The sequence below is a fragment of the Lagopus leucura genome, unplaced genomic scaffold (genome assembly GCF_019238085.1).
Source record: "Lagopus leucura isolate 7727_CA_CO unplaced genomic scaffold, USGS_WTPT01 Super-Scaffold_100012, whole genome shotgun sequence".
Classification (NCBI taxonomy): Eukaryota; Metazoa; Chordata; class Aves; order Galliformes; family Phasianidae; genus Lagopus; species Lagopus leucura.
Window position 1 is genome coordinate 10,021,181 of NW_024962267.1, and position 27,504 is coordinate 10,048,684.

General features: G+C 40.2%; 1 protein-coding gene across 5 annotated transcripts; it reads right to left on the reverse strand.

Moving 5' to 3' along the window:
* Positions 1-500: 500 nt before the first annotated feature.
* On the reverse strand, positions 501-27,466 carry CARF (calcium responsive transcription factor). 5 transcript variants are annotated; one of them, XM_042874800.1, is made up of 14 exons: positions 27,438-27,466; positions 22,850-23,727; positions 21,786-21,906; positions 19,229-19,358; positions 18,113-18,197; positions 13,782-13,971; positions 11,284-11,404; positions 10,232-10,375; positions 9,593-9,826; positions 8,585-8,747; positions 7,521-7,596; positions 3,278-3,408; positions 1,926-2,292; positions 501-626 (listed from the first exon to the last, which is right to left on the reverse strand). In XM_042874800.1, exons 2-14 carry the CDS (start codon positions 23,051-23,053, stop codon positions 508-510), a joined length of 2,085 nt encoding a protein of 694 aa, XP_042730734.1. In that variant the 5' UTR covers positions 23,054-23,727; positions 27,438-27,466; the 3' UTR covers positions 501-507. The 5 variants fall into 5 exon arrangements, with proteins under 5 accessions (XP_042730734.1, XP_042730736.1, XP_042730735.1 ...); XM_042874802.1 differs by having other exon boundaries at positions 22,850-23,065; positions 27,438-27,465; XM_042874801.1 differs by lacking the exon at positions 27,438-27,466 and adding an exon at positions 26,969-27,142 and having other exon boundaries at positions 22,850-23,065.
* Between the last annotated feature and the right edge of the window lie 38 nt (positions 27,467-27,504).

Genomic DNA, 27,504 nt, shown 5'->3' on the forward strand with positions numbered 1-27,504 from the left:
TTCTTAAGCATCCATGTCCTTCACCACGTAGAAATGTAGTCTATTAGACCTTTGTTTTGTCACAAAACTATTGTGTTCATGAACTTTGTTGTTGGAATCCAGAGTCTGGGAGCTGGCAGATTCTGTGGACTGCGTAGCGCTGTAACAGTTCGTGATCTCAAGGAGAAAAGCAAATCAAGCATTTTAATCCACTTTCTAACACTAACTGTGGAAGACCTTTAGAAATGCTGACCAAAATGGACCATTTGGATAGCATTCAAATTATTCAAAACATAAAATGGAAGAGAGAAGAGTTGTTTCACCTGGTAAGTGAACAGATTTGGAATTGGCAGTGAGTCACATCAGTTGTAAATCAAAATAGTTGTCTGTCAGAACTATTTAAAATACGCCCAGTCTGAATGTCACAGTACCATTTAAAAAGAATGGCATTATTTTAAGAGTACCTGCCTTTCTTCCCAAGGCATTTAGAGTCCTCTGACTTGAAAAATCTTTACAGCCTTCACAGATTTAAACAGAGGAGGATCTCTGGCAGTCTCTGATTTTATCCGGCTCCACAGACAGCGCTTTTTCTCTTGGCTCTTGTTTAACTTGGCTCATACAGATACCAGCCTCTGTATTATTTTCATCTTAAAACAGAACAAAACAAAACATTAAAGTCCAAATAGCACCGATAACACTTCAGCTCCAATAACTGTATGCATTTAAAAGAAAAAGACACATTGTTGCTTACCAAATAAACAATAAAATATGTTGATTTAAAAAATGACCTAAACTTCAGCACAATTGGCCTCTGTTCAGTGACTGCATGTATATTCTCATCAGGAAATAGCTTATTCTTAAGATACCACTTTAGATAAGAGAAAGGCTAGAAAATTCAAAATAACTTCAACTAAGTGCATGTATACACACAGGGGGAAAAAGCATCTTGAAATAATCACTGACTGAACTGGTGAGTGTTTCATCCAAATCAGCTCTGTAACATTAATTCCTCATCAATACAGACTTGTTTGTGTCCTCCCAATCTTCAGACAAAGAAATCTGGACTCTGCAACAGCAAAGAGGAGGATTGGTGTATTTTATAAGCAAGGCTTCCACCTAACTTAGGAAAGGCACAGATATCCTCACAATTTCCAAATCCAGATGGTGATGACAGTTTAAGATCTGGAGCAGAAGTAAAAAGAAATCCCAGACGAACAGCGAGTGCAGTTCCTCCAGTTGTATGATTTAAATTTTATATTTGGCTAAATTTTTGTATGTAAACTAGTATTTTAAAATGTATATTAAATATTAACTATTATTTGAAAGGCATCTACATCTTGATTGCACAAATGGGCTAAACAACTGAGTGAAGGAGGTATATTTGATAGCCTCTCTTAAATAACCTTTACCCAGAAGGAAAAGTTTCTCATCAGAACAGTGAAATCCTATTATAACAAGGAAGAAGACAAGCTACAAAAAAAAATACAGCCAAGAGAAGAACTCTTACATTTAACTTTGACAATACTGCCACACAGAAATAACCTAATGATGATTTAAAAGACCTGAAAAAAAATTATTTATAAAGACTCCTAACCAAACTCAGTATTTGTTACTTTACACGCTCACTTCTCCTAACAAAATTTGAAGATGAGCGTTTTAGCTAAATGTTGGGATTTGGAGCAAAACAACAACTTCACAAGCTGGTATTTTGTCAGTGAAAGTGATTGCAAGTAGTTCAACTAAGTCTCTATTTTTATAGCAAAAATTACATAAATACATTTTACAGCTGTTGTGGTCTTACAGTAAATATTAATTAGAATCAGCTGGAACAAACCTATACTGGAGCTCCCCTTAATCAGCACATTTATCTACTTTGTTTTAGGACACACAGAACAAAATTCAATGTATTTTCTACATGTACATGTATTGGGAAGAGTGCAACTTACGAAGTGCAGGCTGGCTTTCCACAATCTGTACTGGAATAGTCTGCGCATCTCCCAAGAGAACTTGCTGGATTCCTCCTTCTAGGCTTCTGGAGTCCCCTTCCCTGTCAAGTGTTACCAGGTGGCCCACGGTGACCAGATTCTGATCAGTGGCAGGAGAAGTCTCAAAAGCAGAGGCAGTAGCACTGTGCTGTGCTAGGCCAGCACCTTTTTGCAGACTGTGCCCCTGACCAAGTACTGGAGGATGGTTGGTTACTGCACTCTCTATGGAATCCAAGAGATCTGCAGAATTGGAATGGGAATGGTTATTTACAGCTATCAGAGCTGTTGACCCATTTGTGGAGGTAAAGTTTGATTGCATCTGTAATCCCTGCAAAAGAGAAAGCAGAAGTACAAATATAATAGCATTTAAAGCAGAAGAGATTTCTATTTGAATAACACATTTTGCAGTGCTGGAACTGGATAGGTTCTGACCTTCTATACATCATCTCTTTTGAAGAGTCAACTTCAGCATCTGCAGATTATACTTGTTTCAGGAAACATAGCAGACAGTGGTGTCCAGCAGCATCTAGAAAACTACTAAGGACCATAAAAATCTAATTTTGGACAGATATCGAGTTTCAAATCCTTCCTCAATACATGTTTATTCCCATAAGGGATATGCACTAAAAGCTAAGTATACTGGTTTAAAGGATAGTGGGGTGTGAAGCCAAGGTGGCTACCTTCAGCAAGAGAAGCAAACAGCAAGAAGAAGAGCATTTCACTGCAGGTTGTATCTCTACGGAAGAGATTATGACCTTCAGGAGATACAAGGACAGCTTAGGAAAGACAGTTAAGAAAGACAGGTTTGGAGCAACATGAACTTCAGAAGAAACTCCTTAAGCATGGTATATATAGCCCTGCACCTCACCTTTTCAATCTGGAAGTCTTACATTTCTGATCTGGGAACAGTTTTAGGATTTTAACAGATTTTCCCTTACGAGGCTGGAGAAAGATTTAAAAGGAATATGATTGACATATCCTTCCTCAACTTTGCAGCATTGTCATCATGAAATGACTGGAAAGTGTGTGAAACTATTAAGGTGATTGATTTGAGGCAGAAACTCACTTCCCACACCTTCTTGGTTTTGCCTTCACAAAGAGGCCACAAAGCAGAGGAATCTCCTGCACTACAGCTAGATGCCAGTTGTGCAATATAAGAGAGGCCAAAGTAGGACTTGAGAGCTATTTCTAAGTCCACATTCCCTCACAGCCAGTGTTTGGGATCAGTAGTTGAGAGGAAACATCATATTTATAGCTTCCTTCAGTTCTCCCAACAAAGAACACCTGACATTCTCTAAAAAACTTGACCATACCTGAAATTGTGCAAATATCTTGGGCTGAAGTGAAGAAAGAGAAGACAACAACTGAGCTTTTTCTGATAGCAGGGTCTCTGCACTCTGGTTGGATTCTGCTTTGGTGATGACTGACTCCCCTGGTGAGCTTCCTGCAGTACCACAGACAGTAAGCAAACTGTTAGAACTGTTTCTTCCTTGTTTAAAAGCCTCCCCTGTGAATGGAACAAGCCAGGCCCCTTCAATCTCAATATGGATGTAGTTAAGACATGTCTACACATATACGCTCTTCTCTTTTGCAGAAGAGCTTGGATAGTAAAGAAAAAAAAAGTTTGTTACAAGAAAAAAACATCATAGGAAGATATCATAAGAAGATGTGCTAACTATTGCAAATGAAAAAGAAGTATTCTGGACAGCAACATAATTGCTCCCTACTCTCTGTGTTGTATTCCTAATTCTAAAATAAAAGTTGAAATATTTCTATCAAAACAGCAATCTTATAATGTGACCACACAGGCACCTTCAGTAAGGGCTCAATAACAGGCAGGCATTAAAAGGTTGGATTCCAAATAGAAACATACACAGAAAATCCAGCAATTCTTCTCATTCATTCCAAAGCATATTTGTACAATTAGGAAAACTTCTATGCACTATACACACATCAGGTGTAATTTTAAAGAAAGCCCATTTATCTGATGCCTAGAGATTGCATTGTATTCTCCAAATTCTTACTTACAGCAAAAATAATTGTCTTTATTTCCTTAAGACTTGGGGAAATCAAGACTTGCCACAATTTCTGCAAAAGCAATTCCAGTAGGATTATTCCATTCCTGTTTGAGATACCCAGGACTTTTTGGCTAAGATGTATACAGGCACAGTTACATTACTGCTCTAATTTCTGCTTTGCAGTTTTACTGCTGTAACTATGAAAGAAGAGATTGCCATGTGCACGTGCATTAATCCACGGAATGGGAAAAAGTGAGAATCAAGTTTCAAAACGCTCTCTAGAAAAAAATAGAAAAAAAAACACACAAAGCTTCCATCCATCTAAGCAACTTCTTTCTCTAAGCAATCTAAGCAGCTAAGAAATATGTTTCTCATCATACATAATGAATTGTAAGCTCACTTTCTTTATCCTAACTGACAATAACATACGGTCTAAGTCTTATTGAATACAATCACTCCAAAGACTTGGTGTTTTTTAATATTATACAGAGATCCCATATGAATATGTGAATATTCACACGTAGGAAGAGAAGGCAGTTCTCTTCTGAGACTGTACTCTACACGATAAGCCTAGGTACGAATCTAACAGATCAAATCCAATTCTACCCAGTCCTTACACTGCATGGATATTTAGTATGAATGCCAGAAGTTAAACACATCCATGGTATTCTATTCCACTTGTCAGCATACTTCATGAGAGATGCAAAAGGAAACTTAGGAATTCAGACAGACTTAGGAATTCTGACAGCGATTCTTACACTTAGTAGTAAAGAGACAAAAAACAGTATTCTCTGATGAAGGATATTCCTCATATGCCTAGAATTCTAGTCAGAGGCATGGACTTCTGCACAGAAAATGAAACGTCTGGAGTTTAATTCTGTTACTGCTGGTTTCTTCGGTGCTGTACATGAACAAATTTACACAAGTTGAAATAAAGAACAATACATACACAAACAGCAGTTTGAGAAGTCCGTACTGTTTTCCCTTGCTACATTTTAATATTCTTGAGCAAGTACTGATTTCTTCAAAGTGGGCTTCTTTTTTTCACGTAGACATTTATTATAATTGTGTTTGCAGTGTGTGTGGACTCATCCTCACATAAATTTAATTGGAGACAAGATATGTTGGAGTTAGATTGTCTGCTTACATTCACTGAATTGGTGCACACGTGCAGAAAGCCAAACACATCCAACACTGTAACCTCCTCTAAAGTCAGAACCTGTCTGAATGGATGTTTACATCATTTTTCAAGGCAAGTTAGTCTATCAGATATCTGTGAAAGATGACAAGAACTGATCTTCCTGAACTTTCATCAGCATTCAGATAGTTTGTACCAAATTTGCCCTGTTCAGCTGTTGGAACCACCATTTTGTTTCTCTCCATAAAAGCACACTAATGGAAATATTAGCACAGGAGTGCAAGCTTAAACACATTAAATCTGTTTATATTGCAAATTGCAAACTCCTTTTCTAAAAAACAAGACTTCCTTAAAAAACAAAACAAAACATTCAAATTGAGCCTAAAAATTTACCTTTCATACTCTGATAGTTGTCAACGCTGAATTTCTTGCCTTAAGAGTATAAGTGTACAGAACACTTCTCTGTTCAATTTTTGTAACAAAGACTATAAAAAGAGTTCAGAAACAAAACAGAAGCCCAACTTTAGCTTTATTACTAATTACTAATGCACTGGTGTACACAATATTGCTCAAGAGAGAAATTGCCCAGTGAGCTAGACTTTGAGGGGGTTTAAAAAAAATATAGATCAGGAAGTGAAGAGGGCCAAAGAGGAAAGAAGTCCAAACATATCTACATTTCTTCAGGCAAGAAACCGCAGAGGAGGTTAAGTTCTGACTTAGACAGATCTTTAATTATGACAACTGTGGCAGTGCACCTTTGATTCCCATAGAACTCTCTACCAGCTGTCTGGAAAAATAAACACCACATTCCAGATAAATGAGAAAACGAGCCAGCAGTGCTACTGAGATTAACAACATTAAGATAATGCTGCAAGTTTCTTAATGGAATGTGTGGAGATAATTAGGTTCATCCACCTTGCTGCAGTCACATTCCTGCTAAAGCCATCAAATTCTCTAATGAGTTTCTTAACATATCTTTGTTAAACAACAGATGGGAAAAGCATCCACAAACATCCAGGGAAGTTCTTTCATGCCACACTGGGCAAAATATCCTTGAAACAGAAATATACTTCAAATCTAGGTAAAATGGAGAGAATAATGTCATTTTAAATTTACTATCAGACTCCATGATCCAATGGAGCACTTCAACCTATGTGCAATCCTAACTACATGGGTGGCATTTAGATTTATTTACAAACACCCTTATTTGTTTTACTAAATGTTTTGAAGTTGGAGTAGCACTTGCTACAAAGGAAGCATAGCGTACCTAAAATAAACCTAAAATACATAGATAAAATAAATTTCTATATAAATCCACACAGCTTTTGCAGTGAAATGAGAGGAAGTCACAGAATCACAGAAAGGCCAGGGTTGGAAGGGACCTCGAGGATCATGAATCTCCAACCCCCCTGCCACATGCAGGGCCACCAACCTTCCCATTCAATACTAGACCAGCAGACCAGGGCCCCATCCAATCTGGCCTTGAACACCTCCAGGGACAGGGCATCCACAGCCTCTCTGGGCAGCCTGTTCCAGCACCTCACCACTCTCTCTGTAAAGAACTTCCCCCTGACATCCAACCTAAATCTTCCCTCCCTCAACTTAAAACCATTTCCCCTTGTCCTGCAGTTATCAACCCTTTCAAAGAGTTGATTCCCTCCCTGTCTGTAGGCTCCCCCTTTAGGTACTGAAAGGCTGCAATAAGGTCGCCCCACAGCCTTCTTTCCTCCAGGCTGAACAAGCCCGGATCCCTCACCCTATCTTTGTAGGGGAGGTGCTCCAGTCCCCTGATCATCTTTGTGGCTCTCCTCTGGACCCTCTCCAACAGTTCCCTGTCTTTCTTGTACTGGGGTCTTGTTACCTGGCTGAACAATTGTTTGAAAGAGATGCTATTTTGGCTTCACACATTACTATAGTCATTAACAATGAATTCCTGAGAAGCAGGAATCCCAACATGCACGAGTCCCCTTTAGCAAGGTACTGTCAGCATGTGCCAAGCACAGACCACTAAGGAACTCAAGCACCCAGTTGGTCCCAGCTGTGTGCCCTGATTGATATGAATCTCATTTGCTCTAATAACAGGTGTTACCAGCACCTTCATCCAAGGCAAACTGCTCTTCATAAACAATCATCCCACAAAAAACTTCAGTTGCTTAAGGATACAAAGTAGAAGACAAATTTACAGCTTTTATAATTCTGTCAACTACATTAAGATTACACATTTTTTTCCTGTATGTTTGGTCAGTACCAAAAAAACCAACACAACATGCCCTTTCCTGCCTCAAACCAGAAACAGTTCTGAAGTAAATCTTGTTAGTTTAACTGAGTGACAAAAACACAACAGAGACGTCTCTGAACAGAAAGTGAATTTCTGGAGGTAAGTTATTAATACAGTCCTACCATTGGAAGGTGGTGAGGCAAACGTAACAGTCACTGTCTCTGTGAGAACATTCCCACCATCTGTGGTCCACTGTAGCTGAAAGAAGATCACAGTTCTCAGAAAGAGTTAAAGTTTTTCTATTGCAGAAACACAGGCTCAATTCAGAACATGCAAGAAAATAGTATATGAAACTATGCCTTTTTCTTTTTTTTTTTAAATAACTGCTACTAACTTTTCTTGGTTTCCAACTTCTTGGTTGGAAGTTCTTGGTTTAAAATAAAAGATACTGCAAACTATTTTTAAACACACACTATACCAAGAAGGCTACAGTCATCTTATGAAAACTGGAAGACTTTGAACAGAACAAAAAAACACAACAAACAAACTGCCAAACCACAATTTGGCCAACAAATATCACCCACTCACCTTAGCCCAGCGTAGTTTAGGGAGAGTGGAAAAACCCCAAAGACACAGCACTACTTAGTACTATAATTTGTCAAAGCTGATTTTAAACCTAATGACTGGAAAAACTAGGATCACTGTACATTTCTTCGCACTCAATAGGTGGAAGAAATTTAAGGAACAGCATGTAAGAGTTACTCAACACTCTGAAGTATCTACTTCAGACTTACTTCGCTTGCTAGAAAGTACACTCACAAATTGTATAAGTGCTAATTTAGGCTGCACCTGAGGCAGACTTCATTCTGACTTTTCAGATGTGGAAAAGTAGAAGTAACTTTTACAGCAACCAGATAAAGCCATTAACAGCTCTCTGATGCATGCCTTCTAGTTTCACGTAGTCATCATGTGAGCACTGCACTCAACTAATAGCCATCTAATGCTGATGAGATAAATACTCAATATGGTCAAAAGGCTTTATTCACTTTTAATCAGTTTTGATCAGCAAGAGATTCCACTGAAAATACTGGTACTGGAAACAGGATGTCAGAGAATTCTGAAATGCAACTAAAAGTTAGAAGACTTACAGTATTAAACTCTTAAATTAAGTAATAAAAGTAAATTAAGTATTAAACTTAAAGTATTAAACTCCAAAAATTGAAAAGAAACACCAGGGCCAACATACCGTCGCTGGAATGCTTTCTGAATTATATACCACATCACCATTTCTCAGGGACTTCTGCACTTCATGAATGTGGTTCTTGATGTCATTCACAGTGGGAAAGAAGGATAGGTTATGTCTCTCTGGCACCTCATCAGGTTTGAATAATTCTCTTTCCACATACTTTCTGTCACATTAAAGGACAAAAATATTAAAGTGAAAATACGCATATTTTAGATCTATTGCGCTATTTACTTGGGGTCTGGAGCACAAGTCTTATAAGGAGCGGCTGAGGGAGCTGGGATTATTCAGTCTGGAGAAGAGGAGGCTCATGGGAGACCTCATTGCACTGTACAACCTCCTGAAGGGAGGGATTTGGCCTCTTCTCCCAGGCAACGAGCAGGGCACAGGGAAATGGCCACAAGTTGTATCAGAGGAGGTTTAGATTAGACTTAAGGAAGAACTTTTTCTCTCAGAGAGTGGTCAGGCGCTGGAATGGCTGCCCAGGGAGGTGGTGGAGTCGCCGTCCCTGGCAGTGTTCAAGAGGTGTCTGGACGACGTGCTGTGTGATATGGTGTAGTGCTGGTGGTGGCAATGGTGATGAGGAGACGGTGGGACTGGATGATCTTATAGGTCGTTTCCAACCTTGTGATTCTATGATTCTATAATGAAGCCTTCATAGAAATATTACTTGTTACAGTTGCTGCTATCATCTCCCTCTCCAGCTTGCAATGACAATATAAGAGCAAGTTAAAAGATATTTGGATCCAGTTCTCTGTGCATCTGCTCTGGAGTTGGAATTTAAAAATACCCATCTGCTCAACAAACTTTAAAGAAGACAGCAGCTCTTAACAGTAGTCTACAATAAAATGGAAAGAGAAGACAAAATCCCTAAAAAAGAAAGAGATTCTAATAACAGGTTGGAAATACATACAGTTATGCATCAGTAATGCCATTTACTTACAAATCAAATTAATCAAATTCAAAACCACACATAGTACAGACTAAGAGCACTGACAGACAGCTCCGTACCTCAGTTGCTTCCTCACTGCATAGACTTGCTCTATTCCTTGAGACACCAGCTCTCGGATCTTGTCTGCCACTTGGGGATGAAGGCGGGAAGGCAGAGTGCAATTCTCATCTCTACCAATGTCCTCCTCCTCCTCAGGAAAAGCAGCAGAAAAATGGGAGGGTGAAGAAGGAAGGCAGGAAGTTTCCATTTCATGATACTGGTGGGCTTGCTGAGTGGGTAACTGCACATACCACCTAGCAAGGAGGAAAGTATAATTCTCAAGCAAAGGCAGCAAAATAAATTGTTTGAGGAAAAAGCCTGACAATTACAAATGAAACAGAGTGACCTCCTGAGCTGAAAGATACAGCTCTTCTGAGCTTAGGGTCCTCTCACACCCTGTGTTTCAAGATAACCCAGGTTAAACCCCCAAGTAGTAAAAATATTTTTTCTATTCCCTGCATGGAAACATAAGTTCCACAGCTCAGCATTTAAATACATTTACTAAATAAAATAATCCAGAGCCATGAGTCTTATTAACAAAAAATCCCACAATGTCAATAAGACTTGATAAAGCAATCAAGGACATAAAGAAAACCAAGCAAATTATTGCTCTTTTTGTATCATTTCTCAATATAAAGAAAAAAAAGTGCAAAATTCACCTGACAATACCACCAGCCTCTATCAAGTTCTTTTTCAGCATGTTGAATGCTTTTTCCTGCTCCATTCTTATGATTTTCTTGTCAATTTTAGGGTCAGTAGGAACTCTGTACTCCGGAAACTTTTGAACTTTTTTAATATAGATCCTTCCATAGGGAGAGTAAGAGGAAACAGAAGAAAGAATCTCCTTCAGTGAGAAGGCAAAATTCCCACTTACTTCATATCACATACTATCACAGCAAAAATAAAAATAAAAATAAAAATAAAAATAAAAATAAAAATAAAAATAAAATCAAGCAGTGTTTCAAGGAGTGAGGACCTTCTAAGAGAACTGCAGATCTTTTAACAGCAAAAGAGATGCAGGTGAGTACACATACACATATGCCTGATCCAGTATGGAAGTCACTTGGCCAGAGTTATGCACCTCAGCAAAAATTTGCTTTCCCTCAGTAGAGTAAAAGCACAATGCCATTTCTGGACACGTTGGAGTTGCCTCCATGCCCAAAATGTGAGCTGAACATACACATATCTAACTGCACCCATCCAGATAAACACACCATTAGGTCTGTAAAGAGGGAGTAAGTGTGGCACTGAAACCCAAGAGAGTGTTCAAGGATACAAAAAGAGTAGAAAACACTGGAGTTGAGTAAGAAGGAAGTCCCAGTGAACAGGAAGAACTGTAACTTCTGTAAATAGAAGATCTGCTAAATTCAGACGATCTACTGATACAATTGCAGTTAAAAGCTTGAAGGAAAAACAAGACAGCATTGTCTTAGGATCAAATATGCTCACTAAAGGACGCCACCATACGATGTCCTCATTATTTTCCAGTGATTCCCACTTGTAGTTCATGTAGTGATGTATTGGTACCTTGCATGTCAGCAACCTGTCAAGTCTCAGCCCCACACAGTATTTCCTCCTTCCCTCAAACTATCAAGGGCACCAAGCTAGAAACCACACTGCATGATATCAGCTACTACCTCCGAACTGCATGCTGTCAAGGCTCACAAGAAGCATGCTTTCTTAGGATGGTAACTTTACAGCCAATCCTTACCTTGCTGGACAAGTGGCTTTGTATAGATAGCCAGAAGTGCTTTCCTGCTCACCAGCTTTTTTAGACTGGAACCCTTTTCTCCTCGGCCCATACTGGCACTCCATTACAATGGCTCTGCTTCCTGGGAACAGAAAATAATTCACTCTATTCAAGCAACCACAGAAGTCATTATAGTAAAATATTAAATATAGAAAAGACAGAAACTCTGAAAAAGTTACTTCTGTTTAACATCAGACTATTCAGACAACAGAATGCTCAAACGTAGCAAGCGTTCAAATACACTGCAAATGCTTCTTTCACAGCACATGAGGAATGTGGAGCACTTTGAAAGCATTTCCTAAAGTGATTACACCTCACAATGCTCCGGAAGATACATAGGGGCAAAAGATTAGGTTCCGACTTGATCAAGTATTTTACAATATGAGAACCCTTACTAGTTACCAAAGGAGAAGAGCATTCATAATAAACACAAATAAGAGACAGAATCTCCAAAGTAACCAAGAAAACCTCACAGCTAAAAGCAAAGGTCTTTAATCAGTACATCAGACCATGCAGCCCCAAATATTCTTACTTGCAAATCTGACCTACCTTATCAGTTAAATAACTCTGCCTCAGTATGGCATACTCCCATGAACACAGACAGGCTTAAACAAAGATGGCTTCACTCTAACCTCATTCCAATACATGGCTTATTCCAATCATGCCACTTACAGAAGTGTTAATAAGCATAACAAGGTGTGCATGGTCAAGTATAGAACTTGCCCCTCTCCCATATCACATTATCTGTTACATAAAATTTACATGTTCCAGTACATAGGCAGGGAGCTGCCTATACAGCAAATGATATGACCAAAACCTTTGTAAGGTATCACTACAGCAACATGAGGTGTTTCCACTGGACACTGAATGATTTACTGCCTGAGAGTGTGATCTTATTAAAAAACATATACACATCAATGCATATGAAGAGAAGGGAAATTTAAGAGACATAATAAACAGATGTATAATATATATTATATATAATGTATAATAAACAGATATTCTGCCTTAAAAAAAAAAAAAAAAAAAAAAAGAACAATAATTTCCTAAGATTGAAAAGACTTCAAGACCTTTAAACTAAATCTTACTAGTATGCATCTCAAAAGCTACTGAATCTTCTTTTACAAAGGTATCGGCTATCTACAATTTGTAAGACATCTAAAAATCAAGATCTTGATTATTTATTTATATATTGTTTTATAATACATAGGGAACGATCTAGCCTTTCCTCTTCTACTTCATTTCCCCACAACAGAAGCAGAAGCACAGTGGGAAAGGCATTACAGACCAGTTTCACTTAGGCAGAAATGAGTAAATTCCTTGAGAGCAAGACTTTTCTCCTGCACCATTTAGAATTCAGTTATCTGGGATTTAATAGCAGCTCAGTAAACCATATTTCCAGCCTCTGCTTTACAGAACTGAAAGGTTTTTAATGAACATTCTTCATAGTGGGTTTACATTTCATACCTAAATGCATTGGAAAAACAACACATTAGATGTATACATAGTGCTTGTACAGGGTTCTAAACAAAGTTAAAAATGTTACAACTTAAAAATCAGTCTCTACTAGTCTGCAGCATGTAAAGGAAGAAATAGCCTGCGTGCTTTTGTTCTAAATATCCCACCATGGGATGAGATATTTATGCATTTATTAAGCAGATCTTACAGAAAATTGAAGATGTTTCAAATGCATTTAGAGAGGGTGCTGATAAAAGTACAAATTGTTTTGGCTTCGTTCTCAGCTTTCTTATACCTCACAATTTTTGGCTGAAGCTATAAAGTTGGGGCAAATGTTTCACCTCCTCAGTTACTTTCAGCAAAAAAAAAGAAAGCATATAACCTATGCTCCACTCATTCATATGTGACAATTAAAGCACATTAAATTTGATTTGAATGAACTTAATTTCACATATGCATTGCGTGAGTTAAGTATGTATTTACCAACCTGTAAAGCCTGTACATTCATTAAAAAAAAATTGTCTGCTGACGAATATTGATGCTCTTTTTTAACTTATTTTTTATTTCTGTTTTAAAGGGAGGTGTTTAAATACCATGTTGGATCCCATTGGAACAGACTCTTCCAAGGATCTCCAAGTTAGGCAAGAATACTGGAACAAGCTCTCACCCTTATGAGAAACTCCAAGTCTTGGCAGAGCAGATGGAACTTCCATCTAAAGAGCTCATTCACAAGAACCACCATCAAATGGTACTTATTTATTTCTAAACAACAAGGAGAAAGAAACACTCACAACAAAGCTTGTGGTTTCAAGGAAAACAAGCTCCTTCACACTGTGGATAGAGATTCCAAGCTACTTTTTTGTTGGTTGGTTGGTTTCTGTTTTGTTAAGCCTTGAGCTTACTGACACTAAGGAACAACACAAGGATCCTTCTTCGTGGCCAGTTGGCAACTGATGTTGAGATTTTTCAAAGTAGTTATTAAAACAAAAGAAGTTAGTTACCTGCATTGACAAAGGGGATCCCATCATATGGGACATACTGGGATTTCCACATCAACCGTGTGGCGGGTTTGGCCGGGCTTGGAGACTGGCGTGTCCCCCACACACTTTGTGTTTGCTGCTTGTGTAGCGTTAGAACACTCTCTAATTCTGTCTCGCTCACACAATAGCCGCGGTATGAGTCCCCAATTTTCTGCATGGAAAGGAGGTGAAATAATAGGGTTATTCACCCAGCTGACTGCTCTGCATTACCCAAGAAAGCAAAGGCGGTCAGGGACTCTGCATGTGAGGACACAGGCTCAGGTTTTTGGTGTTTTGTACATTCTCCCCCACACTAGTACTCTCACAAGCACAGTTACCATTGCATCTAGCATCAGAGCAGTCTCCACTGGCATCAGATCCTAAGCACACAAAAACCCCAGGAAAGACTAGAGTTACTGACAACACTAATTTACAGAGGACAACTTCTACCTGCAGTCACCTCCTCCACAAATTCAACTTAAGTGAATATTTTCATATGATGCCACAGAGGATCTCTAAAGTGCTAAAAATTGTAATGGAAATGTATCTGCTAAAATGTATCTGCTTCAGAGGACACACAGAGCTGAGTTGGAGCAGAATACACCTGTTTGTAACACCAGCAACTGCCTCACCCACCCAGAGCATTATCTCTGAATTGAACATCTCATATAACCCCCTTCTAAAGCTTCAAGGCACTCTCAATTCTCAAAGTCGTATAGAAACACAAGATGCAAGACTTGCCACTGGATAACAGCTACGGTTGCAGTGACCTCTTCTAAGCAGTGGCAACTCCAGAAAAACTGCATCTAGATTTAGCTCCATATAAGGACAACAAAAACAGTGACAAAACAATGTATTGACTTTGTAGCACCTCTTCTAACAGCTGTTCAGCCACTCAGAGCCACCCATCTCATTTGGTTCAGTGCTGGCACACCAGGGCCACCCAGCAAGCACTGACAGCACTGGGGCAGCAGTGAGCCTCCATGTGAACCCAGAACATAATTCTCACTTTGATTCCTGTAGCACGGGATCAGGACAGCAAGCAGCTGACAATAACACCCAGAGCAGTCTGCCAGCTTACAGCATAACTGTGGGGCAGATACATGGTGAATGAATACTAGCACCTGATGGATCCCTTTTGCCACTTTCAAAAATGCAGCAGACAGGTGTTTCCATACATACAACAAAAGCAACAGCAGATGTCTAATATTATTATCTCAAAAAAAAAAAAAAAAATATCGGTGACAACTGCATAATAATACCTCTTGACAAAAAAGTGTCTGTGGTTAACAAGATACTGAGTCAACAAAGAGCAAACAAACCCCTTCCAAATGAAGTGGGGCAGCACAGCACTGCTGCTGGCACAAGCACAGTAGGATAAGGGTATGCACACATCAGTGGCAAGAGTTGGTCTGAGGTACCAGCTGCTCACGTAGCAGCAGCTCACTGTGCTGCATGCACACCATTCTGGTACATAAAACAATCCGCATATGCTGCATTCACACAGCTGCAGAAAGGAAGAAATGCTAGTAATTGCTTAGTCAGAGATTATATGCAACATAAGTGGACAGAAATAATCTGAAAGATACAGAAACATCTTTACAGAGACCTAGGATTATCCCCTTTCACAGGAGGAAGTGCAAATATTGCATAAGTAGCTTTCCATACCTTCCTTATCTGGTCACTCTAAACAGGTCTTTAACTTGATTCTTGAGAGATGAGAGAAAACGTATAGAACTCATGCAGAAATTACAAGTTAGGGCCCCGTCTCCTGTTCTAGCTTTACTTCTGCACAAAATAGAACATCTTCCCAAAACATGCATGGCAGAGAAAGAAAATCACATAGCACATAGGCTCCCCACTCCCTAGGAGCTTCCCAAGCAGCAACTAATGGATACATGAGACCATCTGTTCCAAAGAAATAAATTTAGCTTTGCATCATCGATTAATTAATGTACTTTTAATTATACCTTATTTCAGTATGCTGATGCATGCTGAAAATGCATTCTGAGCAGACCACTGAAAACTTTAATGACATTTTTTTTCTATAACCTTTTTTTTTTTAATCTCCTTTTTGTTAACAAAGTAATTACCTCTCTTCAGCCCTTTAACCCCACCCAGGGCCCAAGTAAAAAAAAAAAAAAAAAAAAAAAAAAAAAGTAATTCCTTTTCTCTTCCCTGACTTCAAACTCAGCAAGAGTACGTACACTGAAGTACGTGCATTAAGACTGCAGTTTCTCTCAACTGAAGTAGCAGCAGCAGGATGCCAGAAGCATTACACTGCCTAGGCACTGCAAGTGTAAACTGAGCATTGCAAAGCAGCCAGGAAACCAGCCTGAAGCACAGAACATAGTGCCAGTTTTGGACAGTTGCAGCTTTTACTGTTCTGTGCTCACCTTCACCTGCGACACTGGCTGTGCTTCAGAGCCCTGTCCTGGCAACACCCTGGGATGTACTACGGGCAATATGTAACTGGGCCATGACATGGCCCCACCTGCTGAGTTCTTCTGTAAAATTCACACAGATCTCCACTTTAAGGTTGTTTCTATCCTGAAAAATGATTGAGAAAGTGCAACTGTGAGTTAACACATTGCTCTGCACCAAGAATGACTGGACTAAAGGTACAGCATTCTCTCCACCAGATCCCCAGATTGTACTTGGACCTCTCTACCCTGTTACTTGTATACTTCTATCCCATTACTCATAATAACACGTTCTGCAAGACACCACAGCAAACATAAACAGCACCTCAAAACTCCACTGTCTCTGTGCCCATAAAAACACATGTACATCTGAGCAGTTCTCACTGGATTTACAAGGACTGTGTAACTGACTGGAACTCAGCAAAGCAGCTCTGCTGGGCACGCATAAGGAGGAAGAGAATTTGGATTACTCCTCCACGGCCTGAATTCTGCTGGGAGAAAAGTGATAAGCTATTTTCTTACTTTTTTAAGGGAACAGAGAGGATTAATGCATACAGCCAATATTTCAGCAGAAACAGATGCCTACATCCTCAGAACAGACAAGCAGACATTCAAACAGACACTACTTTGCCTTTTTCTTTAAAGTAAGAACTCTTACACTACTGTGGCTGCTGTGAACTTTAAGCACAACGGATGAAGTTTCTTATAAGACTCAGATAGATACAGCAGACTGTAATACAAGTCCTCCCATAATGAAGCCAGCAATAAATGACTTAAATAAGCTACAAGTCTGTCAAAACAGGGAAATACACATTGGAGTAACAGCAACTATACATCTTACTGGAGTTCAACAACTAACCAGCCACCTGAAGTGGCTCCTTTACTCATGAGAACAGCATCTCCACCATGGAAGGACTAAAAGTACTAATTTTCTGATCTCTGAATGTCTAAGCAGACATACGGGACAATATAATTTGTGTGAAATAAAAGACAGAACAAAAGGAGGAATATTTACACATTCAGTTAAAAATCATTTTAAATGGATAAAGCTGCATTTCTAAATCCCTCATAGCTGCAATTTCTACAGTAGCCAAAACAGGAAAAAACTTTAATCTGAAGAAGTGAATAAGATGGCATGATTTTTCCTTCAAAAAAGTATTAAGAGAAAGTAAAATAAATATTCATCAGGAAGAGTATAGTAACAGGAAGCTGAGGCAGGTGATCTTAAGAACTTTCCCATCCTGTCTTTCCTTTTAAACAGTTTATGATGCATTCTAGCTGTTAACATCATCCCAGCCATCCATATAGAGACATTTCTGTATATCTAACAATGTGCAAATAGAGAGCTCTGTTTAAGTCAAATGCCATGACAGGCAATAAAGACAGTTTCAGTTTCACCACATTTGCAAATTCTCCATTTAGTGTGGTGAATTATCCATACAATTCACAGGAGAAAAAGACCATTTTATGGTTTCTTGATGTGTAATTGGAAAAAGAGGTATAAACCTTTCCCAAATATAAAGTTCACAAAGTTTAATGAAAAGCAGTCTGCTCAGCAGAAGGCAACAGTTTTTTTTCTGCATCATGAATGAACTTGATAACATTGTAAATGCAAAAAGGAATCAGTGGCTTTTCTCAGCACTGTATGGCCATAAGAGATTTCAGAAGCACAATTTAGGCTTCAGGAGCTGTTGACAGTCGGACATTCCCAAAAAGAAAGGAATTCCATAACATTTCACACATGAAATGCACTACTAGTAGCACTAGTGCTGGTCCAATCTCGTAACACCCAAAAGCTTGAATGCCATTTCTATAACCATAAACATTACTTCTGTCATGAAATAGGATGTTGATGCAAAAGACATTGAGTCAGAATTCCTTGCAGCTCACCTCACAGTTCCAGAGACGACGCGCCCATGCAGGTGCATTTGTTGGCAAGGGCTGGAGAGGGATGGGAAAGGAGTCTTCTAATATTCTGGAAAACAAAAAATAAAAATGCAGTAACAGTACTTACACACTCAAGAAAGTAATTTTTTAGTCTAAACTACTGCTATCACATCAAATCAGTGCATTACATAACTTCTTACAGCATATGACCAAACTATATATATATTACATCAACTTGTCTTGAGAACCTGGGATTCATTTTCTCCATATTCTATTTCACTATTAAAATAATTCACTTTTTTTTTTAATTTAAGTAATTAAATAGCTGTCTTCTTCGTTCAACAAGTCTCTAAACATTCAGTATCCTCACAATATTTTGGCTGTTATTATCATTCAGTATTGTGAAATACACTGGGCTGAGTACCTTGAAAACTTTCTTACGCAGACCAGTGATAGAATTACAATGATTAAACAGATATTCAATACATGTTAAATACTGCATGTTGTATACCTTAAGTCTCAAAAACAAACAAACAAAAAACCCAACAGCTGCAATAACTATTTGAAGTCAGTATCTACTTTCTTTACTCCCTAAATTCTGGAATGGAAACAATGCATGCTTGAAGCAGCTTAAGACATCAATCATTCCAAAACCCAAATGCATTACCTCCTGTCTGCACAAAAAGTGTCTCCTCTCCAGGATCATTTTTGTAACACAAACTATGTTTGTGACATCCATGCACAGAGCATTTCACTTCATTTTAAATGTTGCTTGAATATATATAATTTGTGATATAGTGCCAGGATTATTCTAATCTCTTCTACTTCTCCATTTCAAAGAAGTATAAACCAATACAAAGCAGACCTGCAGTTCATAAAACAAGGAATTTCTTTTTTCGGGGGGGGGCACCAAAAATCCCACAGTATTCACAATTAAAATACTAGGCAACATTTAGCAAGGGTACAAAACTAGATTTCAAAGAGAATTAAACAATAAGTGAACTATTTTAACTTAAGAAGTTTTGTTAATTGATATATAAAAGTATATAGGTATATGAAAACTCAGCAGTATTAGCAGGAGGTCAAAATGATTCTTAATCTCTTCAACTCCTGACCTACCTGGTTGCTGATTTTTTTGATATGGTGAGAGATGCTTGTGGATGGAGAATGTAACTGCTTGCACTGTCTGCTATAGCAGCCACTGCCACAGTCTGCAAGTTCCCATCATCACACTTCTCTTCTGAAGCATCTTTATAAAAAAAAAATCATCCCCCTGGTTAACATGTGAAGATAGAGTGAGAGCAATCACAAACTACAATAAAATGTTTATTTCTCCAACACGCAAAACTTGAATGATGAAATAAGAGCATGTCCAAAAGAAAAACTATGGAGAGATGCAGCTCAAGGAAAACTTACTTGATAGGGCTGTTTGTACTTACAGACTTTGATATTTGTGTTACTGCTAATGACCCCATAACAAAGCAAACAAATAGAACTTTAAAATCTGTTTTACATTTTTGCAAATCCATATATTTTCTGATACTGTGAGAGATGTGAGGTCTCTCTGGTAACTGAATCTGACACACCATTACAAGAAACGTTTCAGCCAGGAAGCAATCTGTAAGCCAGAAAGCAGCATTGTATTGAAGCCCATGCATATAGGTAGGCAATACTGTAAAGGAAAATTGTGAAAGCAGATATTTGATATTTTGGCATTGGCAGAAATAAAACAGACATCTCTTTAAATATGGGATTTTTGCCCTTCAATTATGGAAGCTTCTTTCCCCAATTTCGAGAGAGAGAAGTGAGTTACTGACTCAGTACAGAAATCAGCCCGCTAGACAGCTTCTGTCATGTAATGCTATAATGTGATGGAAACTATAGCAATAATAGCAGGGTGGCAAAGTCTTTGGCTGCAACAAATGAGGACAAACCCAAAAGCAGCAGCCATGGACGGAAATGAAGGCAAAAAAGCTGCTTACCTTCCAAAGGTAGGCAGGGATCTCCAGCGAGATACCACTGCCTCCCCCTGACAGCCCTTAAATGAGGTCTGTGTAGGAGCCGATCCGGGCTCGACCCCTTCTGGTCACTCAAGTGCACTGCATTGCATTGCATCGCATGCACCTGAGCTCCCCCGAATTGGCCCTGCCTTCCTACGAGGCGCACAATCACTGTTTCAGGCCATGACTCAGCACTTCCACTACGTGTCAGAAGATTCATGAATGTGTATATCAGAGAGACATCACTCAGGCTCAAAGCTTGGAGCTCTGGCTCCTTCTAAACACACTCCCAAGAGCCTAAGCTCTGCTCTGAAGCTTGTGCCATTTTATCTATTACCATTACCTGCAGGTAAGAGAAACTCAAGTTCTTACACTCTATTCTCCTTCCCCTTTAATCTTTGACAAGTCATCCTAATGGCATTTCAAAGATCAAACAACTACAAAGTCTTTTACATAGCAAGTTCCTTGAAAAAGAAAAAAAATCAGTAGTACTGTTATAGAACTTGCATTCAAACACTGCAAAAACGATCTATGCACAGGGAGCACCACATAGGATGAAAAATGTGAATGCAAAAATACTATTAAGCGTAACAAATTATTGCCTATAAAAAGTAGCAGCAATTCTTCAGAACCTGAAGGTTCACTGTCAGCATAAACTCATATAAGACTATGCTAACTAAACAGTGGTCTCACCCCTGCAGGTAGGGAGGGAGGAAAGAACGAGAAGCATTAGCACAGGAGCACACATTCAATGTAGGATCCTGAAATCATATTCCAGCCTTAAGTGAAAAAGGCTGAATGACAACTTGAAGCCCAAGACATTAGTCTTATCTTTCATCTCTTCTTCCACAGGAATGCTCAAGCAGTACCCAGATTTGGAGAATTTGCTCAATTTTTGAGATTTTTCTTTCTTTTTTTTTTTTTTGCTTCCAGAAAATACAGAACAGTTTAACGTATTTTTCAGAGTTTGACAAAACACAACAACTAAGTTCTCAGTTTTATTCTGTGAATGCAAACTAGCACATAGCCTTTAGCCATCCAGACTGGCTTACAGATAGATAATGAGTGCTCCTCAAGATGAGCTTAAAATTTGTGCTTGTAGTTGCACACCTCAGCACATACTTAGGATGCAGCACTTTACACACTGAGGGCAAAATCTTGGCAATAAAACAAAAGTTAGAACCCATTCGCTTCATGGGGAACTGAATTTCTACCTAATACTTTACTTCTGGCTTCACAAAAGATGCCTTGCCAAATGTGGTCTCTGGTGCAGACCAGAACATGAATTCTCTTCTCTGTATTCCCTGAACTAACTCTTCAACTCAAAAATGAATCAAGAAGATAATAAAAACTTGAAGCTGATGATAGTTCTCTGATGTAGCACAAATATAGTTATTAATGGTAAATAAGACAAACAGCTTTGTCCTTGACTTCTCAATTTACCCATGATGCATCTAAAGTGAGCAAAATAACCCTCATTTCACAGAGCTTTGTCCAACAGAAAACGCTGCGGGCCGCATTCATAATCAAAACAGATCATTTAAGTATGAATTTTGGTCTTCTAAGCTTGGCAAGGAAAGGAAGCATACAAACAAGAGATTCATTAAAAAAATAAAGAAATTAGAAGAATCACAAAGGATACATTTAGTTCTAATGTCCCAACAGCTTCAACTCACCCTGAGTGCCAGTGACATCCAGAAGGTGACCATGAGGAATTATCACCTGGGCCATTCCTGGCTGGGCAGAAGGAATGACGTGAAGCACCTGGCCATTTTCTGACTGGCTGGCAACAATCATCTGTATGGTGATCACACAGAAGTATGAGTGATGCTAGCTGCCGCGGTAATCAGGATGCAGGTCGATCAGTTATGTTTATTATTGGAACAGGAAATAATCTGGCTAGAATTATGGTCTATAAGTTAACTTGAATTTACATATTAAGAAAACCACCTATTTATTGTTCATTAGTTAAAATTGTTTTCCACCTTATCTAAAAACCCTTTAACTCTTTAAAGGAGATGAAAAAAAAAAAACAAAACACCTTAGGGGATTCTACAAAGAATTACACATTTATTTGAAAATGAAAGAACTCAAAGACCATTCATTGTTGGAATCGTTGCAATCCCATTCACAAACTAGTAGAATTAATCATAATGTGTTAAAGCCTTCAATCTTACCCCTGAGAAATTGAGCTCTATGAGCAGCATTTTATGCAAAAGCAGACAGAAGAAAATATAACCTCAATTCTGATTTACTACAGTTCAAATGGGTGAGGTGCCTTTAAATGACAGTGCAACACACGCCAACCACAATCCTTAACTGAAAGAACACTTACTTTGTAACAAGACACCTAAGAACTGTAAATCAACTTTTTCCAGCAAAGCAACTCCAAAAAAAAGGGACTGATAGAATGGGTTGGCTTCTTGCTAATATCCCAGTCCTTACGAACCAAAAGAAACTAATCCAGCAGATATAAAGAGAGCAGCAGTGGTAGCAGCATGAGATCTCACCACACCAGAACAAATGCTGAATAATGACAAATGCTGCTCTTTAATAAAATGAGTACAGCTGGAGGTAGGACCTCCCTACTTAAGGAAGAGTGACAGAAGCATGAACCGGAGCATGGAAAAGTTTCACTTTGTTGCTCAAGACACAAGAAAAGCTCTGCATTTTTTCAGGGGTCCTTCACAGGGCTCCATCACCTGTCTGTTCACCACCTGCCCTGTTGGGCAGCACTCACCATGTGTGCACTGGACGCCCCGAGGGGCTGCAGCTCGCAGAGCGCCTGGCCATTGGGCTCGAGCAGGTGGAGCTCCTCTGTGGATAGAGGTGGAGGCGGCCGCGCAGGCGCAGCTGAGGACGCGGAGCTGCCCAAGAGGCGCACGGCGATCGGCAAGGCTGCAGGAGAGTCGCTCTGTCCCAGTGATGGATCCCTGGAAGCCATGCAGGTCACACGCTTTCAGAGGAAAAAGAGTAAAATGCACTTTAATCCCAAGCAGAGATTGCCGCTTTTAAAAACAAAAAAGAGCGTTTGAACGGTCAGGAAACACGTCGTACTCAGACGGTGCTCTATGTCTTTCTATGTAAGGAGCCACAAGTCCCATTTCTGTTTTCCATTTTCATGCTGAAAATACAAACGCACACATGACACGTAGTGAAAGAGCAATCTGATCCGAGTTTCAAGTGATCTGAACTCCTTCTACACCGAGACACACCAAGCATTATTTTAATGAGGAATTCCACTGTCACAATGTCACAATGAAATATTTCTGCAGCGCAGTAACGGGAGTTAGGAAATACAATTACATCATGACATGCAGCATCCAGATATTCAGCAGTTCAAAACTGAATGGCACAAGAGCAAGACAGAAGGAATTTCTGTTCTTACGAAAGACAGACGATGTATAAAGTGAACAATAAATAAACTGATGTGACATTGAACTGTAAATTAATCAGAGATGATGCAAAAGCCCCTACAGAACCAGGACTTTTGTATTTCATCTGGAAACCCTGACTGCAAATTTCTGACTGCCCAGTGCTGCTGAGGTTGCCTACAAACAAAACATGAGATCTTTCCATAACAACATCACGGTCCGTTTTCTTCCATTACAAGATGACCTGGAAAATTACAGAACCATTTCAGTACTTTCGGCTGAACCAAGATACTGCTGCAGGCTTTTTTTGGTCTTAAAAATCTAGCCTGACAATTTCCAGCCCTGCTGCCCGCTCACAACAAATCCCTCAAGATAAAGACCCTTGCTTCTTTATCACTTTATTATTCACTGCAGAAAAACATCAGCGTGTTGCTCCAGGAGTCTGCTTTAGTGCCTTGTGTGAGACAATTTGCCCGACTTGTTGCATACACAGATAAGCATACAACAACTCTTCTGCTTTGCATCCAGTTCACAAGCGCTAATCTCCTCACATCCTGAGATATTTGATATTTAAAGATACACCAGCACTGCTTTATGAAAATATTAGTCACCTCCTTCCATAATAACACACAGGACTTCAATTACCCAAATCTGTCATGCAGCCATCTTGAAGCACATTGAGTTTGTTTTGAAGAAGTAAAAAGCAACATTTAAATGACAGGCAGTTACTGTTGTTAGCCCACAGCTCTCAGCTTTGGGCAGGAAAAACAGCAGATGTCTGGAAAGAAAAGTTGGCATGAACCAAGAGATGAAGGACAGAACAACAGAGCTCCCAGCACTTGGGAGATCTATCTCTCATCCCAAAGAAAAGCCCGCTGCAAACCTGCGAGCAAACAGAGAATATTAGACAGTGAACTGCCACAGCCACAGTTTAAGGCTTGGATCCAAACAGTACAGCCTTTAAAGAGTGACCAGTCCCAAATATTTATAAGCAGCTCGACAAAAAGACAAACTCACCCAGCCCTGACGTTTACTACAGCACGTAATATATTCCAGTACATACACAACATGCCAAAGTGAAGAGGAGACAATTCCTAGAGTTCGGGTGGAGGACGGAGAAAGGCACTTAGTTTTTCCCTCCAGTATTTATATTGAAGACAAGCAGCAGTATGTTAACAGCTTTGTATTCTTCACAATACAGACAATTTCTTCAGTAAGACCACCTTGGCTGTGGCTTCTCAACCATTTACAGCTTTATTGAAGAGAATGTAAAAGGCTAGAAAACCTTTTGGAAAGAGCTGTACTGCCCTGGAAGCACAAATGTGTTTTGCTCTGTAAAAATACAAGGACCACAGTCAAAGTAAACTCACATCTTGGCTTCTAAAAATGAATAAAGCATCCTGCTAGTATGAACAACACTGTGAAGTGAAGCTGCTCATATGTCTAATAGAATAAATACTTTAATCTAAAGCAGATTTAATTTTCCATTCAATTTTCAAGTGAGGATATTCCAAACCAAGCTTTAAATAAAGTTATTAACTTTTACTAAGTATTTTGGAGCTTTGGATCTGAAAGCAATTACGAGATATTTCAATTTAAATACATAAAGCATACTGAAAGCAAAAGAAAAAAATATATATTAAAAAAAAAAAAAAAGCACAGCAGTCAGAGCTGGATTTCATTATCACTCACATCACTCAACCAGTTCCCCCCAACTAAGATGTCAAGATACATCAGTTTAGCTGAGGCAGCAGATTCAGTTCTTAGAAGTAACCTGAAGAGAACGACAGCATGCTCTGAGTGCTCTGCAACCTTTCTCCAGAGCACCAGGACAGCTGCACAAGGATGAACCAGCAGCCCAAGCAGGCAATGTTCTCCACTTCACAGGCTGGTTAATAAAGCCCAAGGAAAAATGATAGCCATAGAGCAAATACACAGTGATAGTCTTTTGGCTTCCTGGAATAAACAGCCCAGAAACACCTTGTGCCTCAAGTTGTACCTTTGTGTTTTAAAGAAGCCCTCAGTCTGTTTCTGTTTGGTGGCTTTGTCTAACCACTGCTCTAACCCAGGGAAATCAGGGCATGCATACCACCCTGGAATGCACTCTGTGGTGTAACCATTCAGGCTTCATAAGCCTCACTTCTGTGCAATCCCAAACAGAAAAATGATTTTTTTTCATCCTAGAGAGATATATTTACATGCATGCTTAAAAGCATACACATAGTTAATATGCTTTACAGCTAGATAAGTATCACTGACAAATTCCTCAAATAAAACGGTTTCCTGTGTATAGATCCATACATGGATATTTGTCATAAATGAGTAAATAATACATAGCTATCTATTCCTAAAAGTTGTACATGACAATTTCAAACAGAACGCACCAGCAACACACATTTACCAGGAAGCCCAGGAGAGATGTAGGAGCTTAAAGTCAGTGCAGAACTGAGCAACAGTGGCAGGACTCCCCAGAAAGCCCTAGGCCGCTCCCAGCCCAGCATTTTGAACCCCACAGGGCCACTTCCCTTACCCTGGCTGCCCCACAGGGAATGCTCTGCTTCAAATAAAGCAATATCTGCGGCCACTTCAGTCCAACTCCACAAAGAGGGTAAGCAGCCACAAAGCATAGTACACACAGATAAGCACAACTCCATCACCAGAGCATCAACGACAGTCTCATAGACAGGATTTTCAAGATAGTCAACATAATGCACTGCAGTCCAGCCTACAGCATTAATATCAGCAAATCAGTGCCAGAGACAAATGCGCTGGTTGCTCAGGATTGCTTGATACTGTAAGGGTAGTGAGACACTGGAACAAGCTGCCCAGGGAGGCTGTGGAAGCATTCAATGCCAGGCTGCATGGAGCCACGAGCAACCTGGTCTAAATGGAATTGTCCCTGCCTACAACCGCAGGGTTGGAACCAGGTGATCTCAAGGGCCCCTTCCAACCCAAACATTCTATGATTCTACGAAAGGCAGATCCCAGCTGCTCCAAGCCTTTCCTCCTCATAATGCAGCAGACTGCAGACACATCCGCCCCAAGGACAGCACTCCAGGTGCTCTCAGCAGTGGGTGCTGCTCTGGCCCCAGCCGTGAGGCCCTGAGAAATGCTGCATCCTGAAGCCCCACATCTAACTTTTAACACTGAAACAACAGTGTGGATATCAGTCTCAGAAAGAAAGCTGAAGCATTACAAAAACAAAAGAGATGAACTCACAGTGACAAGAAGCATGTTGGATTGCACTGACATATGGGAATCTCCTCAGACACCTCAGTGTGTTACCATGTCAAAAAAAAAAGGAAAAAAAAAAAAAAAAGGCTGGATTGTACAAATCCGTGCCTTCAGCACTGCTAACAGCAATTCTGCCTGTCCTGCCGTCAGCCTGTACTTCAGCTGTACGGATGGAGGCCTTGCTGCTCCACGATTATTATTATAAAATAACGCAAAGGTCTTAAGAAAAGACTTAAAATCGCAAGGCTTACCACAGTTAAACACTCCCTCCAGAGCTGCCCCTGAGGTCAGCAGGTCAGCCCCCACACAGGGCGCGAGTCACACACAGTAATGCCGTAACGGGTCGGTGAGGGCACGGCGACGCCCCCAGCGACGAGTTACAACCAGGCGAACGAACGCATAGCGGGTGTGCATGGCAGGTGCGGGAGCAGCTCACGGCACCGTAACGCTGGAGGGGCAACGCGGCGCCCGCCTCACACGAGGCCCACCTCACGGACACCCCAGCCCGCACGGCGGGAGGCGCGAAAGCGGGACGCTCGCGGCGGCGCCCCGCGCCTCCTCCTGCGGGGCGCGGCAGGCCGGCGGCCGTCGTCCGCGCCTCGCCTCCTTCGCCTCCCCAGCCCCGCTCACCGCCGCCCCTCACGGCGAGGGAGGCGCGGGGCACCGCCCTCCGCCGGGGACACCGCGCCTCTCCCCCGCCCCGCGCCCTGCCCGCCCCACCTCGCCGGGGCTCCCGCCGGCGCCGCCATGGAGGCCGCCCCTCAGCGCACGCGCGGTGCCCGGCGGC

Bases quoted from the DNA above. Each gene is read 5' to 3' on its own strand.
- CARF (XM_042874800.1), bottom strand. From the start codon at position 23,053: ATGGCTTCCAGGGATCCATCACTGGGACAGAGCGACTCTCCTGCAGCC. The intron at 8,748-9,592 runs GTACGGAGCTGT...TTAATGTGACAG, and splicing joins GCAGTGAGGAAGCAACTGAG to AAAGTATGTGGAAAGAGAAT. The intron at 7,597-8,584 runs GTATGTTGGCCC...ATCTTCTTTCAG, and splicing joins CAGAAAGCATTCCAGCGACG to CTACAGTGGACCACAGATGG.